General features: G+C 40.4%; 2 protein-coding genes across 2 annotated transcripts in view; one reads left to right on the forward strand and one right to left on the reverse strand.

Moving 5' to 3' along the window:
* Window positions 1-857: 857 nt before the first annotated feature.
* Window positions 858-4,039, reverse strand: lrrtm4l2 (leucine rich repeat transmembrane neuronal 4 like 2). The gene is made up of 2 exons (XM_034091661.1): window positions 3,794-4,039; window positions 858-3,381 (listed from the first exon to the last, which is right to left on the reverse strand). The coding sequence occupies exons 1-2, from the start codon at window positions 3,795-3,797 to the stop codon at window positions 1,763-1,765; spliced, it is 1,623 nt and encodes a 540-aa protein (XP_033947552.1). The 5' UTR covers window positions 3,798-4,039; the 3' UTR covers window positions 858-1,762.
* An 8,949-nt stretch (window positions 4,040-12,988) lies between these two features.
* The window catches only part of LOC117452766 (leucine-rich repeat transmembrane neuronal protein 4), an 82,566-nt gene continuing 77,701 nt past the window's right edge, over window positions 12,989-17,853 (forward strand). Inside the window, exons 1-2 of the mRNA XM_034091519.2 lie at window positions 12,989-13,402; window positions 13,839-15,428. Coding sequence (XP_033947410.1) covers window positions 13,351-13,402; window positions 13,839-15,385 — 1,599 coding nt within the window. The 5' untranslated portion in view covers window positions 12,989-13,350 and the 3' untranslated portion in view covers window positions 15,386-15,428. The remainder of the gene's footprint in view (window positions 13,403-13,838; window positions 15,429-17,853) is intronic.

Consider the following 17,853-nt stretch of genomic DNA (forward strand, 5'->3'; position numbering starts at 1 on the left):
GAGATAACAACCGACAGCTGTGAGGGAATGACTGTAGTAGATTATTGTTTTTTGATTAAACACGCTCACGCCAGCACTGCTTAATCCTGCCTTCCTGCTTTAACACATGCACATATGTCCCCCAGGTTCATTTACTCTCCTCGGCTCACAGTGAGCAAGATGGTGAAAACAAATGTACGATCAAGGGGAGAAGGAAAGATGGGACAAGTAAAAGATAGACCAAAGGGGTTGATATCTCTGCAATAGCAGAACTGCCTTGACCCGTAACACCCACTGTCCCTCGGCAGCCAGCCTCTATTCTCCCAATCCTTTCACAACCCAAGAGCAGTATTTCAGAACTGACTGAGTATACATATTTTATAAAAGAGTGATTCCTAATCGTTTTTTGGTTTCACGGACACTCACATCTTTTTCTCTCCTCTACAAAGAATGGCATCACCGTTTAAGGCACCACTTGCACTAAAATCAAACCGATTTACCAGAAAGGCGAGAGTATTAAACAGCGTTTTTTTACTGCATTTATGTCCCAGAGAATGACATAGGCTTCCCTGTGTTTGAGGTAATCCAGATCAAATCAATACTACTGTCAATACTGTCGAGCCAGGAGAGGACAGAAGAGAAGACAGCCAGAAAGCAAGATACGTGATGGAAAATATGTCAGCTCCTCTTGCATGCAGCTGCAAATCCAATGAATTGTATAACATCAAAAGCACAATGCATGCAGAGAAGGGATATTTTTACCTCCATGTGATGCACCAGTTGTCGATATTCTCACAACACATAACTTCCTCCATCAATTGTCAATTTCTTTCTTTTAATTACAGTCATTATCACATAGAATGCCATAGAATGCCAACTGTTATGTTTTACACAAACAATGCATGATCATAATGGAAGGAATAATCAATAAAAAGGTACTTATGAAAATCAACATAGTTATCTTTGACAAACCAAGGCCTTCATTGGACCCGACACATTTTTACAGCTTTGAAAACATCAGTCCTGAGATTAGACTTGAATATAGTTAGTTTGTTTGGCGTTCATTCACCACAATGACCAAAACGCAACTTTGTCCTCGATTCCAAATGATCATTAAATAAGAGAAAGGAGGATCTCAGGTGGGGAGAATTAATTCATGCAAAATATCTCAGGACGGGATGTCCTCCACTTCTTGGAGTATTGCTGCTTTTAGTTGCTGCACTAGTATGCCAAATGTACAGCAGTTTAGCTGGAGAATAGCATCATGTGAGAATAATGTGCAACACTGTACCAACCAAGTTAGTAAACCAGAAGACTATCATCCCGACAACACAATCACACTTTGACTCAAAGATACACTTCCTATGCTTTACAAGCTACATGATAAAAAAACAAAACTAGCAAGTAAAAAGTGGCTTTGTTGGTTGGTATCTTCCAATTGCAATAAAGTTTGACATGGAATAAGATCAGTCTTTCTACAGGTTTGCCTTCTACTGAAGAACAGGTCCAGTCATTGAGTTTGGATGGTAGGCAGCTAACCTGGCTGACCCCACCACTGTTCTGGTGTCAGTCAGAGTGATAATTAGCTACAAATATATCCATCTGTTCCAGTCTTCTTCTTATGTGCACATAATTATATTGTACTATGCCCCCAAGTATTTCCTTCAGTGCTGCAGAATCTATCATCTCAAATTAGAGATGAAAGCACTTCATCTAGTGGAAAAATCATTTTCCCCTCTGCTCAGCAATTGCACTTTGAGTCTCGTAAGGTGGACTTGGCAGCTCAGACCTCACATTCGATGGATCCTGAAATGGTGCACGTGCACGGCCTTGACTCATTCACCAGAGAGTCCATTGTCTCTGAGTTTGAATGGTAGCTCAGATAGTACTCTTGCAATTGAGAGTTAAGGTCCTGTTCCTGCTTATGGGCCTTTTTTCTGCGCTTATGGTTGACTGAGTGCTGCTGCAGCTGCCTCATGGTGTTGGGGTAGCGCCTCCACGAGACATAAATAACCAGAAGGATCAATGCCACTGACAGGAACAGGGCTACGCTGCCTGCAATGATTTTATGGAAAGCCATATGTTCAAAGTGAAGCTCTGGGATAAGCAATGTAGGGGTTTCAGGGGAGAAGGGTGATGTGGAGCTCATGTTTGTGGACTCTGTTGTCTTTCTGTCAGTCTCAGTAGGTAGAACAGATGAAGGGGATAACCTCTGTACAGGTGACTCTGTACCATAATCAGTAACACCAGAGGGAGAGGGAGGTTTTGTGATGTTCACAACTTGGGTGGAGGTCAGAAGGATTAGAGTGGTGGTTGAGAAAACATGTGAAATGTCCACACACGTTGAGTGATTCTTCACCACATCCACAACTCTCTCACCCTGCACAGATTTGGGACTGCTGCATATCATACTGATGTCCTTGGCCTCTCTGATGTTCATGAGCCACCCCATGAGAGGGCAGATGCTCGGGCTGCAGTCCCAGGCGTTACCTGCCAGGCTGACGGTTATTAGTGAGGTCCACGCTGCCACGGCTTGTACAGGCACGCTGCTGAGCTTGTTCGATTCAAGATTGAGTATTTGTAAGTTTGGCATACACTGAAAAACCGCCGGATCCAACATTTGGATTTCATTCCCTGACAGGTCCAATTTCTGTAGTTTGTGCCAGGTCCAAGGCACACCTTGATTGATGGATCGTATGCGGTTCCATTGCAAATAAAGGGCCTGGAGGTTAGTTAGACGTGGGAAAATGAAGAAATTAATCCTGGAAAATTGATTGTGCTCTAAATGAAGTTCCTTCAACTTAAACAGCCCTAAAAAGGTTGTGCGGATGAGGCTCCGCAAGCGATTGTAACCCAAGTCCAAAAACTCCAGGCTGCGGCACTCCATAAACGTACGAGTGACAATCTGTTTCAGGCCATTAGATCGAAGGTGGAGATGTTGTAGCTTTCGCAGACCATTAAAATGTCCTTGCTGCAGAGACTGCAGCTGATTGTAGGATAGGTCCAGGTTTCGAAGGTTTGGTATAGCGCTGAATGTGTTATTGTGAAGATCACTTATCTTGTTGGAGCTGAGGATGAGTTCTTTGAGTCTGCGCACACCATGAAATGTTAAAGCGTCTATATCTTTGATGGAGTTGTGGTCCAAATAAAGCCAGATAAGCTGATTGAGGTGAGCGAACTGGTACGGCAACAGAACCAACAGGCTGTTATAGCGCAGAGACAGACCCTGGCATCCCGTGGTGATGTTTTCTGGGATGCCTTGGAAGATGCCAGACTCGCAATAAACAATCTTCCCTTCGCAGCGACAACTCGCAGGGCACATCCTCTCCCCCTTGCTGAGCAGCAGCAAAACAGCTGCCTGCAGAAGAAGCCACGATAACCTCCAGTCCAACATCACAGAACCTGTTGGGGGTAGAGTGGGGCCCAAGCAATCAACGGGGTGTTTAAAAAATACGTTTAAAGACTTTTACATTAGAAAATATGATAAATATATTCTTTAAAGAGGAAATCAGGGAGGAGCAGCTTGAGGTCTGATGTCTGAGACACCAGACCTGCTTCATGAAGAATTAATAAGAGGCAGATGTTAGCAAAGGTGAGGAAATGTGAAAATACAGAAAACCAATTGCAGGGGAAATTGAATTTCAATGTACATTTCTTTTTATTAAACAGTAGGATTCCTCTTTATTCTTTAAATGTCAGAAATACAGTTTAGGAACTGTTAAAATGTGCAAGTATAATTGATCATAGCTGTCGTTTTGGCTACATGCAGCCTCAAAAGAGGGAACTGAGTCAGTAAATGTGAAAAAAAACTTACCCATCGTTAGGGGGGAAAGGAGTAATCCTCTGAAATAAAGAGCACATTAAACTGCTCTCACATGAGAAAACCGCCGTTCACGCAGCCTCAGACTCGATCCACATACCGAGCATCACTTATGTCTTCAATTACAGGAAAAAAATCAAATATATGCAAGTTTTTCCGCAGCGGTGTAAACCCTTGAATGTGTGTCTGAGGCGCGGAAACAGGACGCCCTCACTCGGGTCGGAGTTGGAGTCGCCACTCGCTATAGTTCAGCCTGCTGTGTGCGCAATAACCCATTTGAGCGCCAACTAAACCTCACTTCATGCAGTCTCTCTCTGTCTCTCTCCCTCTCTCTCCCCCCTCGCTATCTCCCTCTCCTTCTGTCTGTTCTCCCCTACTCCGATGCGTATGCGTCCATAAGCACACATAAGCCTATCATAAACATACAGTATACCAACCAGGCATGTTCAGTTAGTATTTATTTTATACCTAAATTAGTTGTTGTAATTGTTTTTCATGAATTGTCTATATTTTATTTAAATAAATATTCACAAAATATGAATACTGTAAAACAGGTTGAGATATATTTACCTTGCTCAATGGGGGGATCGTTGACGTCTAACATACATTTAAAAAGATCAAATGTGCTTTGTCCATGATGATGAAATAATATTTCCTTGATCAAAATCAACCGTTCATTCATTAGCACTCATTAAAAAAGAATCACAGGAAATAACAGGAAGCTGAGTAATGAGGATTTGGGGTCCCCATCAGCTGCTTGTTAAAATCATATTATGTGAGGAATTAGGTGTGATGTTGACACACAGCATCCGACCACACACTCTCAGGCAGCAGAGGGAGTGTGTAGATAAACAGTTAACACCTCCTGGTGTGTAGGGATGCTGCTGAAGAGGTGGCAACAGGGAAATCGCTTATGAAAATGTTAAATCAACAGAAAGGAAAAGAAAAACAGGATTTGAGTAGAGTGGGGGACACCTGTACTTCTGTGGTCATTTTCATACTCATTGTTCACACTTTGCACAGATACTCATGGCTTTGGACACAACAGTGTGGAAACAACATTCTTGAGACTTTGAGAGTCTGAGTTGTAATGTGTGGTAACAGCAGCCCCTTGTGCACACAGACAGAAGTGTCCTGTTTCAAGAGCTGCTGAATGTAATGTACATACAGCAAAGAGAGAGAATACAAAACTGGAATTCTCTACCCACTCAAATCTAAGACATACATACACATACCACCTTCACAGCTCACTTAAAAACATGGTTCACTGAGAACTACACCTGCACACACTAGTCTGTGTTGCGTGAGTGTTACATGTTGTGTTACATGTTGTGATCATGGATGTTGCCCCTCGTTTCTGTGATGTGATTGTGATGTGCTATATGTGACATGTACTGTATATAGTAACGTGTGTTGTTTATTGTTCTCTTTTATCCTCTTTCCTCCATTTTATTTTATTTTATATATTTTCTTATAACTAATGCTGTTGATATATTTTAATTTTAAGGGTGTCTATTACCATCTGGCCGGGGACAACAGCTGGAAATTAGCCATGTCGGCTAAAGCTGCACCATTTACTGTTTTTGTGACAGTTCATCGATGGGGACTGTCCACGACACTATAAATAAATAAACTAAACTAAACTAAACTAGAGAGAGAGAGAGAACAAGAACACGATTTGGGGTTATAAGAAACAAGCTAATTAACTCATATCGATGTTTGTCATGGAGTGTGGTCATATTCCTACTCAAACTGAATTTTCTCTAATGCCTGTGAATTGTTTTGAGAAGAAATGTATTCATTAAATCAGCTCCATGAACTCCACAACAGGAGTCCACAGTAAGATGTGCGAGCATTATCTATTCTGTGTGAAGATAATACCTCTCGAACTCCAGTAACACCATTTTCAAATGAATGTCAAACAAAATCATCTCTTCAAAGGGCACACTTTCGCATCATATGTCATTCAAGAAATGTGCACCTGAAGAGGAGGGAAATGTTCTGCAAAGTGACAAGCCGCAGAGTGAGGTTGAACAACACTGGGAAAAGCCATTTGCATGACATTTTCTGGTATTAGACAAATGTTCTGATAGGTATTTGTGTTTCCATCAGACAAGGAGCATAGCGTTCATTTGAGTGTTTGGAAAACCATTTCAAGACAGATATGATGTGATTTTCAGAAGATCCCCCGCCGCTCGTGCAAACACAGAAATCTCAGTCACAGGTGCTTTATTAACATTTTATTTGCACATAAAAGACAAACATAGTCGGAATATTCTGTCCAGCATTTTGTCAACAAGCAACAGACATAACAATTCTGGTGCCTGAATGAGCGATACAAAAAAAGTTACTTAGTAAGGATGAATACATGATTAAAAACAATGCTGTACTCTATATAGTAGATTTTTTGTAAGGAATGCACTTTCGTGATCTTGATTGGAGATCTTTAAGACTTTAAGATCTTTAAGACAGATTTGAATAACCCTACAAATACAAATATTTCACAAACTCCTTTGTGAATGAAGAAGAATCGCTTTAAAAAGCAGCTGACTATTTGTGTTGAACAAATAAAAGTGGAAGTGCTGAGCATGTGATTATCATCATACAGTACGTGTGTGTAAACTTGTTTTAACCACTGTGTGTGTACACTCAATACATGCACTGCAGTGTTTAAACATGCACTTAAGTACTCTGTAAACTGTGAAAGTGTATCAGGGCTCACTTTGGAGAAACAACCCGGATCCCTGCAGCCATTGTCACCTTAAAAAAAGGCTGTGCTTAATGGAGTGTGTACAGTTGTCCGTCATTGTACGTTGTGTGAGCTGTCTTTAGAGAGACGTCTCCCCTTGAATAATAGTCTCCAGTCTGAAAGAGCATTCAGACCTGGATATGATGGACAGGACCGATTTACATTTCCTCATTTCCTGTTTAAACACAAAGGGGTCTCTATGTTTCATTATGTTACAGTATGTTTTATTATTTAATTTGGTCTGTACTGTCGCCACCCTCTATATATTAACACCACAAAGGCAGATAAGTTGGTTTTGACACTTGAAAGATTAACATGAAAAATAAAAAGGTGCGTTAAAAAAACAGGTTGATGGCAGAGAAAGGAGGCTTTTATTAACAAAACTTTTAGGGAAAAGGAAACATTGAGATATCCGTTAAAGTAAAATTAAGTCAAAACAATTTAAATAAAATAAAAACAACAGCCTTCCTTTCTTACCCCTCACTGTATTTAAATTCAGCCTGCAACACTTAATTATAGATATCATATTCTACTGTTTATGTTGTAAAAAATGTTTTCGTATTTATTTTTAAATATTCTCGCACAATGCATATATTTTTAACTAAGATATAAGTTATTGCTGACATATCAATATATCTCTCGGTGCAAACAATAAATACTGTATATTTGTTTCATTAACTTCAGAATGATCCAACCCTCTGCTAAGGGACATAATCAGGGAAACCTGTTTGCATTTGACTTCATCAAGCTGCTAAACTCATACAAACTGTAATCTATAATGTATTAAATAATTGAGTCACTAAAACATTTGATTAAAAATAATAGTGTACCAGACACAAGGCACTGATCATTTGTAGCAACAGGGCCAAGTGGAAAATGAGAAAGTGGAAAATGTTTCGAGGTTCTGAATAAATGTAAAAAATGTACCTTTTCCACCTTTACTTAGAGAAGAGCCGTTATAGGCACACCTGGGAACACTTTTTGATAAATAAATCTCTTTGCCCTGTGGTACGGTGCTGTGCCATAGCGATGAATTATGAATGAGAAAATGTACAACTGAACTGCAAAAAACAACCTTTACATTTGTGATGCATGCAGGAGAGCGCTCATTTGGAGGGTACTATCAAGTGGCTGCTTGACGTAGGATTTAAATGCAGAAGCCCATTATCATCATCTCTATAATGCATCACCAGCTGATCCTCACAGGCTTCTTCGCAGAAAGGTATTTCCTTATGCATGAGAGCGCTATTCGAAAAGTTCAACCTGCTTTAACCTACTTTTATGTGTTTACTATAGTTTAACTTTGTTTACCTGTGTTTAACCTGTCTTTAACTTGGTTTACCTGTGCTAGATATAACCTGGTTTAACTTTGATACTGTGTTGAACCGTTGCTAGATTAAACCTGTGTTTTACTTGGTTTACCTTTGTTTTACATGTGCTATAGGTTTAACCTGGTTTAACTTTGTATAGCTGTGTTAACCTGTGCCAGATTTAACGTGTGTTCAACTTGGTTTACCTGTGTTTAAATTGGTTAACCTGTGTTTAAACTGTGTTTTAACCTGTCTTGAGCTTGGTCTATGTTTAACTTGGCTTGACCTCTGTTTAACCTGATACCTGATTTAACCAGGTTTACTTCAATGTGAGTTTGTCTTAAGAGAGGGGATGCTCTTCACACATGCATGCAATGAAACCGAATATGAATCCAAGTCGTCTGAACAACTTTTAGTTTTCTATCTTGAGAAAACTAAAAAACATTCCTCCTGCACTTCAGGTATTCTGACCCAGAGGGAGAACTTTTACGTGGATAAAAACCACACATAGAGACATCATCAATGAATGCTAAAGAAATGGCTTCATACAGACAGTAGGATGCCAGAGCAAAGTCAGTATGCAGCCCTTGGTATTTCAAATAACCAGTGTATGCAGTATTTTTCTTTTTTTACCCTCCCTCATTCAACTCTTCAAAGCAGCAGGGGATTAAGTGCCAGATGTTTTGGGACCAACCCTCTGTCTCCGAAATATTTACCTGCTGCTTGGACACTTTGTAGGTGTTATTTGTGGCTAATTAAGGTAAATTATACATTTAGGAGTCAGGGTCAGGGTTAATAAACCTGCTTCCACATGGTTTTAAGTCTTTCTTTGTTATAATTAATTTACTATTTATACATGTCTTCACTCTTGTTTCAGTGGGAGTCATTATGCTGCAAAAAAGCAGGTCCTTCCCTTGCTCTATTATTCAGGGCTCAGTCAGTCACAGACAGTCATCAAAGTTTCATAGGAAGCAATTTGGTTGCGGAGTTATTTGCAAAGTGAGGTGAGTGCATAAGGTGGCACCATACCTTTCCCTGGCTGGGGATTCCATGTTTTTCATGAGAAGAGAGCGGCATGCTGTTCTCTTGAGTGGAATTTTACTTGATGACGACTGTGGGAACATTACAAAAGATGACAGATGATCATCAAGGAGTCAGCGGGGCCACAAAACACAACACATTTTATTTGAGGAATGTTTTGACAAGCAGTCAAATTCCAGCTGTAAGGCAGATAAAAAGCAAGAACTATTAAACTTGGCAGAGCTTTAAAAAGTAAGTGATATTGCTTCTAATGTTGAAAGTTGACTGTTTCTAATTTAATTATTGATCCATGCAGCTCTGCATTGTTCGCATAAGCCGGAATCGCAAAAGACAGCCCAAAAAAACTGATGAAATGTAAAAGTGAAAGTGGGTCATGTCAGATTTGTTCGACAACACAAATAGGAATTGATGCACAGACCACAGGGAATACAAAAAAAACTGTGCAAAGGATGATTGCACGAGAGCAACGTGCTGTGATTGTTAAGTGATTATGAATGGAGATAACTGGCAATTAATCAATTACAGATGTGACAATATTCAGACCAACAAGTATAACACTCGGAACAACAGACCTGGATTTTATAGTATATTCATACAAATATAGAACACTTTTCTACCTTAAATATGATATATAATATAATATGATATACGGATATGTGCATTTCTGATTTAAATGGCAGAATTGAATCTAAGCAACAATAGGTTGAGACAATTTGAGATTATTTCTTGGTTATTTTCTGATATATTTTCTGATTATATGTTAATATTCTTCCCTTTTCTGTTTTGTTATGTTATCATTACATTCAGGGTTCTTTCTGGGAACGTTTATGGTATCTTGTAGAAATATTTACGCTGCTGTGCTCTTGACATTTTTTTGTATCTTATAATTGAAATGCAGTTAATTTTTATTGTAAGTACTGTATGCTGCCTTTTATTAACTTTAATCGCGCTCTCGTGGGGTGTTTGACTTTTTGCTAATCAGTACCAGATGATTTAAGGTGCTTCTGAAGGCACACAAATAGTTCTGATTAAGCAACATGTGAAACAGGTAGCTTTTAAAAATAAGTGTCATTGTGTCTGCTGGAACTGAAACTCCTTTGGACCTCAACAATAAATCGGAGGACACAATTCATGATCATTTACATGTGAAATAAATTGCTGTCTTGAAAGACGAGTGTGGGTATGTTTTTCTTTAAATTGTATGAAGAGGGGATGAGGGGTATCATAAACCACACACCCTCTATAGAGTTCATAAAATGCACTCTCTTTGAACAGAAAGCTTGGCCACATTCCCACATCCTCACCCCCACCTTAAATGGGAAACACATTTAGCTGGTTTGATGACTGTTAGTAATACAATGTAAAGCTCAGAGCTGGGTTACAATTGAGAAGGTTGATTTATGGAAGAGCAAGTAAGGCTTACTAAAAGGTATATGAGTGATATGACTCCACTTATTTTTGGCAAGTTTTACCATTAGAAATACAAATATTTAACTTAAATTGTGGCAAAGCTTTGAAAGTACTTTTCTGCGTATAATCGTGACAAACTAAGAAAGTCACAATTGTCACAAATCCTAACTGATGAGGAAAATCTGGTAAAATGTCACTTCAATTTTTTAGCAGTAATGCAGCTCAATGCTCTCTTTGGAATATGTCGGCTTCAGTTTAATTCATGTTTGGAAAGTATCTCTTCAAATGTTATATATCAGTTGTATCTTAATCTTTTGTACCATATTTTACAAAGCCCCTAAAGGTTCATGGAGAGAGCACTTTCTCGTGCGCACAAATTAATAAAGCGTGGCCTCGTTTTATTTATTTTTCTCTCTAAGAACCCTCCAGGGCTCCGTAATATTTAGTTACACTTGAGCATCATCAGACCATATTTATGTGAGTATATCCTGACGGACATTCTACATTCAAACCTGTGCGATATGTATGGTAATGCATTTGCCATACTTTCAGTCACCTTGGTGTGTGTGAGTGGAAGAGTGTGTGTGTGTGTGTGTGTGCGTGTGTGTGTGTGTGTGTGTGTGTGTGTGTGTGTGTGTGTGTGTGTGTGTGTGTGTGTAAGGTACATGCCCCGTCCTTAAACTCCAGTTAGCGTATTGATCTAACAATGGAAATTAAATCTGTGACTGCCGCTGAAGTGCTAAATGGATCAGTTTTATTTTTGTTGCCACTGATTTCTCGTCAAAAACTGTCTTCACTATGAGCTCATTAATGTCCATCACCCGTAATTAGGCTACTCATTAAGTAGGAGTGCAGAGGGACCCATTAGAAGTGATAACTTTGACCCTGACTCACAGTCCCATTATGAGGTCTTAAGACCACCCTTTGTTTACACGTGACGCATTTCAGTGTCAATAACATGCGAAACGATGAGCTGTGAAGAAATACCAGCTGAGCTTTCGTAGCTTATTTTCTTGGCAAGGATTAAAAAAGGGCTTTCAAAACCAAATAAATGAGATAAAAATATACATGCTTTGCGACCCATCTGTGGTTTTCCTTTGTTTGTTAAACCCACAACTGCCAGTCAAAAGTTGTTGTTTTTATAGCATTTCTAATTAAATAACAAACAATGCTTATTGTTAATACATTGTCAGAGAATATGAGAAAGCAAAGTAAGAAATGTGTTTTAGTTGATTTAGCTTACCTGGGGTACCTACCTGTACCTACCTGTAGAAGAAAATGTACACGATTTGTCTCGCTTGTTATTCTGTTCTATGGCGACACAAATTTGGACTCAGCTCATATTTTCATTATAGTTTACCTATGAAACACTAATTTAGATTCATAGCAGCTGATACAACTCGAATCAACACTTTAACAGGTAAGATAATTATAAATATATACTGCTGATACAGCGTCAGGTGCATTTAGGGTATACAATTGTTGTGAATGCATTAAACCATAGGCATTTCAAACCACAACCGCAAACAATTAGACTTTATATTAATAAAAAAAGTAGTTTAAGGAAAGTACATTTACTGTAATGTAATTCAATTCCTTCTTGAGGGACTTTTGTTTTATGTTACTTTCACTACATTAAAATGAACACAATTGCTTATTTTAGCCCCCTGCTAGCAATTAGTTACTTGAAGGTTAAGTTGTGACAACAAATATAATGAACTTCTGAAGAGTAATGCATTCTTATAAAGTATACCACCCAATAGTATTAAGGCAAACATTAAGGCAAGGCAAATGTATTTATAGCACATACCAACAACAAGGCAGTGCTTGACACACAACATTAAAAGCATCAGACAAAGTGAAAAAAGATACACACTATAAAAGGATGGTTAAAATAAATTGTGATGGTTGAAGAGCCTGTATGCTAGAAAATTAAAACAAGCTGAAATCAAATGAAACAGATAAATACAAGAATAAAAGCTATGTGTGCAGTGTAAGAAATCAGTAATTTGATATAAGTGAGTCGCAGAAAAGACGTATGGACAACAAATGGACAATATAACCATCGGCTGCATTCAAATTAAATGTTAATGCATTAGTAATTATATTCCAACAACATATTGTATGTATATACACATTAAGAGGTCATTTACAGCAGCATTAAGAAGGGCCATTCGGTATAATGAGTACTCTTGCTTCAGTGGTCGTGTTTAATCACAATAAGATCATAAAAATGTAACGACCATCTTTCTGTCTATTTAAGCCTGAGATTACATTTATATGAAAATGCTCAGATATAGGCTGTTCAGAGGCGTTTGACTGGCAGCTCCTCACTGAGCACAGACTACCCCCCTCCTTTAATTGATATGCAGGCTCTGCTCACGAGGACAATGAGTTGTACTTTGGTGAGGGCTGCGGAGAGTCACACATTGACCAGGAGAGGGCATCTCAAGTCCTGAAAAGAGCAGCAGTGAGCTCAGTATAATCCTACACCAACATCATTCCTGTTGCTATACTACTGATTTATTCTTGATGCCACGTTCACTGAGTGAAATCCACAGCAGACATCGCCTTATCCCCCACATCTCCATCTGGATACAACTTGGGTTTGGACTTGAGTTTATTCCTCTCTGATTTCTTCACTTGGTCGGGTTTCTGGTGTCTTACCTGGCACTTAACCTTAACAATGGGCGACTCTGTGTTCAAAATGTATCCAGCCTGCCAAAGCATGCGCTCAACAGTGTGATTCTCATGAGGCTGTAACAATCTTGAGTGCTTCCACCCAAACGGCTTTGAAAAGGTGGCAGGATGAAATATGCATCATCCAGCTGATGTTGTTCGGTAACGTAGGAAACTATAGACGGGGGTTGATGCGCACCTTTTGGAGCTACTCACATCTCCGACAGGTGTGCGGCTGTGCGCAAAGCGGATCTGACTGCGGTGCAAAGTGCTAATATTCTCCGGGCAGACAGTCGTCCTGGGTGCGTGTCCAACTGTTTGGACTAAACGCCGAGTGTATCTAACATGTGGACCTGGGACGCATGCAACAGAGAGCCCTAACCATGAGGAGGAGCCGACACCGCGCAAATATGGGTATGTATACACCGTTCCGCATGGTACTTGTGCATTTCAAGTCGTTTTCCTAATTACAATTCACTTAAAGCCAATGTCGCTGGTGTCTTTGCCCCCTGTGGTGTATGAGTGATGACTGCAGGCTGGGGGATCGGATGGAGGTTTTTCTCTCAGCAACTATTTTACGGATACTGCCTGATGCATGTGGTTATCAATCTCCTTTCCAATGTTCAAGAGCATGACTTTGACTGTGCTAATGAATGTAAATGTGTGTCTAAATGCAAATGAAGTAGGCTGCAAATAACCCCTCTGATAAAAAATGAATATGGGTTAAAATGTTTGGTCCCCTGATTCAGATAACATTTTATTCCATTTATTCTCTTCTTGTTTGTGTATAATAGTTTTGATTTCTATTTATGAGTGCTCATACGTCTATCACTTCTCTGTGTGTCTGCAGGACTTCTCTTGCTATTCAGATGGCTTGTATTCACAGTGGTGGTGCCCGCCTGGCTGCTTGCTGCTCCAAGTGGCATCCGTGAGCGTCCCTGCCCCCAGAGCTGTAGATGTGATGGGAAAATAATATACTGTGAATCCAATGCCTTCCGTGACATGCCAAACAATGTGTCTGTGAGCACCCAGGGCCTCTCCCTGCGTTACAACAGCCTGGTGAACCTCCGAACACACCAGTTTGCAGGCCTGAGTCAACTAGTGTGGCTCTACCTCGACCACAATTACATCAATGATGTGGACGGCCAGGCTTTCCATGGGATACGGAGGCTGAAAGAACTGATTCTCAGCTCAAATAAGATCACACTGCTCAAAAACAACACTTTTCATGATGTTCCGAATTTACGCAATCTAGACCTTTCCTATAATAAACTGAAGGTTCTCCAGCCTAATCAGTTTGTGGGTCTGCGAAAACTGCTCAGTTTACACTTGAGATCAAACTCCTTGAAAACTGTCCCCATGCGAGTTTTCCTTGACTGTCGCAACCTGGAGTTTCTTGATATTGGCTACAACAGGCTACGGAGCCTCACACGTAACGCCTTTGCAGGACTCCTTAAGCTCATCGAGCTTCATCTGGAGCACAACCAGTTCTCAAAGATAAACTTTGCTCATTTCCCCCGCCTGACTAACCTGCGGGCGCTGTATTTGCAGTGGAACCGTATCAAAGTGCTGACCCAGGGCCTGCCGTGGATGTGGACCTCCTTGCAAAAGTTGGACGTCTCTGGGAATGAGCTCCAAGTGTTGGATCCGAGTACGTTTCAATGCCTTCCTAATCTGCAGACTCTTAACCTGGACTCCAACAAACTGAGCAATGTGTCTCAGCAGGCAGTGGAGGCTTGGATCTCCCTCACCACGATCAGTCTGGCTGGTAATTTGTGGTACTGTAACCCAAATATATGTCCCCTAGCGGCCTGGCTCAAGGCCTTTAAGGGTAACAAGGAGACCACTATGATTTGTGCCGGCCCAAAGGAGGCCCAAGGAGAGAAAGTGACTGATGTGGTGGACACTTATAACATTTGCACAGCAACACCGGCCCCCGTCCCATTAACAACATCTCCCCTCACCTCTGCATTTCAACCTGAGCTGCTGCCTCTTCCCACAGAGTCTGTGGATGATAAGAAGCAGATCTGGAACAGGACAGCCTCCCCTACTCCCTCCGAGGCCTCCCCCACCTTCTCTTTGCCAGACACTGAGTATGTTTCCTTCCATAAGATCATAGCTGGTAGTGTGGCACTCCTCTTATCCGTGGCTATAATTCTGCTGGTAATCTATGTCTCGTGGAGGCGCTATCCCAGCAGCTTAAAACAGCTTCAGCAGCGCTCAGGAGTCAAAAAGCGCCAGAAAAATGCAAGGGAGACCGAGCGCTCCCTTAATTCACCACTGCAAGAGTACTATGTGGACTACAAGCCTTCACACTCAGAGACTATGGATGTGCTGGTTAATGGGACAGGACCTTACACATACACCATCTCAGGCTCCAGGGAATGCGAGGTATGACCGTTGCCCTCCAAAAATCCATTTCCACTGCGAGGCATGAGAGGTAAATTTTCTAACAATCTGTGGAGAAAAAACTTTATTTTTTCTCCTCTGCTCTTGTCTGTTTTGGGATAAGGAAGCAAAGGTCAGTGCATGGTGACTTGTTTTACAATATGCTGGGTTTGTTCAGTTCCATATGATTACCCAGCTGTTGTTCTGAATCATACAGTTTTCCTGCTAAAATATGATTCCCATTAGCTGAAACTGCAGAGCCAGCTCTTCTCCCTGGAGAACTTGCATTATGCACAAAGGAGACCCATCTTTTATTTTTGACATGAAACAGCCTATTGATGAATCTATGTATTATCAGCCAGCCTATTATTTATTCACAAATGGCTTGCTGTCCACACAGGAATGATAACAAATCAAGTCACTCTGTAGTTGGTCCTTTCCTCTCCTGTGTGTTTGCTGCAACAACTGTAGTGGCAAAAACACAAGTGGTGTGAATTTTGATATCTGTTTTTATTTGCTGTATCAAATATGTTAATATTTACAATCATATCAGCTGATCATAATGTCTCCTTGTCTGTCTCTAGCAAGCATGTACTTACGATTTTATTTAATCTACAAAATGAAAATAGTCACTGCAGGCTGGAGAACACTATAAAGGCCTGCAGCCAAATAAAAGATAAATTATGCATTTGGGCTCGATACCTGTCTGGCTTAAGTGTACTAATGCATTTACAAACTTCAATATGCTGATTTTGTTAATCTCAAAAAGATAACGACAATATTCGGCATCACAAGTGAAACTTTTGTCCAAAAAGTTGAAATTGACAAAGCCAGACTCCTTCACACAGCAGACTCTGAACCACTGTATGACATGGAGGGATTAAGACAAAAAGCCTTGACAGAAGGACTAATCAATCTGCTCATGCTTAATTAGGCACTTTTTCGCCTGTGTAGTCTTTTTCGTCCATTAATGCTACGCATCTGTCTTCCTCTGTCCAGTATCTTTTTTTTAAATTGGCAGTATGGTTAAAGTGTGATTAACAGGACATGTTGTGTTGAGGGAAGACATTGTGTCACTGGAAACCTAGTTGAACCTTTTGTCGGACTAACCCAACACGTTGTAAAGTCCAGAGGACATCTTTCTTCTTAGTTATTTCTGTCAGTGAAGCTCAGAGACACAGTTTTATCTAACACTCCCACACAGCTCATTAAATATATTCCATATGTACCCTATGAATCATTCCATAATATTTTTTAAGTCAGTGGATTGCACTGTAGCCTGACTCACGTTCTTGTTTTGCCCTTTACTGAGGTGAGGACACCAGAAAGACCAGCTGAAATATGTCATGGTTTCCAGTAATGTCAGCTACTTCGAGGTACACAGGTAGCTAAATCAGCTCTGTGTTAGATTATCTGTGGTAGAGCATTTCTCAAACACAAAAGTGGCTTGAGGTGAGATGGTCGGCTCATTAATCTTGTTGCTTTCATGTGAGAATGTGGCATGGGAGCATTAAATGGCAGACCTAATGGGGCTTCTACGAGCTAGAATAACGAATAGCCCATCAGAGGTAAGGAGCTGAGACTTCCCTCAGCTTTGTTATTTCTTGCCCTCTACAGTTCAAGAGGGCAGTTTTTCACAACAGTAGTTGTGAAAAATGTAATAGGATTTTGTTGTCCCTTTCTGTGTTTGTGCATATTGGGCCAAACATCGCAAGGATACATAATACAGCAGGAGACTTTCCAGACCAACAGCAGTTTTTTTCATGCAAGTAGACACAATTTCAAACTGTTCGATCAGCTGCATTGTTTAATCTATTACAGTGTCATGTTTATTACCCATGACACTTCATCAAAATTATAGGTCGCAGTACAGGAAGCTCATAATGTGCAGTGATAGTGTCTTATTAGCATCACAATACAGGCAATGAAGCACAATCTCTGCATATACAAAATAAGGTTGCTCCTCAGTTTAATTTAATGGTACACAGTAGATAGTGTAGAGAAAGATGGAAGAGATAGAGATGTTTCTGAAAAAGGCTTCTCTAGAGTTTAAACCAGTAGTCAGTATAGTCATCACCCCAACATAGTGAGCCCCCTGCACATTATTTTAGCTTTCCCAGATAGCAAGCACTTAAGCTATTAGCTGTATTTTCAATTAGGAGAAAGAGCTTTGTAAATGAAGTCTGTTATCTTCTGCACGTGCCTGGATCAGCAAACTTGTATTACATTTGTTTCTATAGGTTTCCTCCAGGACAGCTTAGCAGGTTGGTTTTGACACTGCAATCCGAACCCGGCAAGTGTGCATTTCCATGAACACTTTGAACTGTGCGGTTACACAGCCTTCCTGTGGCTCATTATTTAAACAAAAAAAAAGCCCTCTCTTCCCTTGAATGCCATCCACTTCTGAGCTCACAGAGCAGCTGCAGTCGTTGACGTCCGCCCACGGATCATCCGCAGCAAAGTTAGCTCAGAAAATA

Source organism: Pseudochaenichthys georgianus, chromosome 9 (assembly GCF_902827115.2).
Source record: "Pseudochaenichthys georgianus chromosome 9, fPseGeo1.2, whole genome shotgun sequence".
Taxonomy (NCBI): Eukaryota; Metazoa; Chordata; class Actinopteri; order Perciformes; family Channichthyidae; genus Pseudochaenichthys; species Pseudochaenichthys georgianus.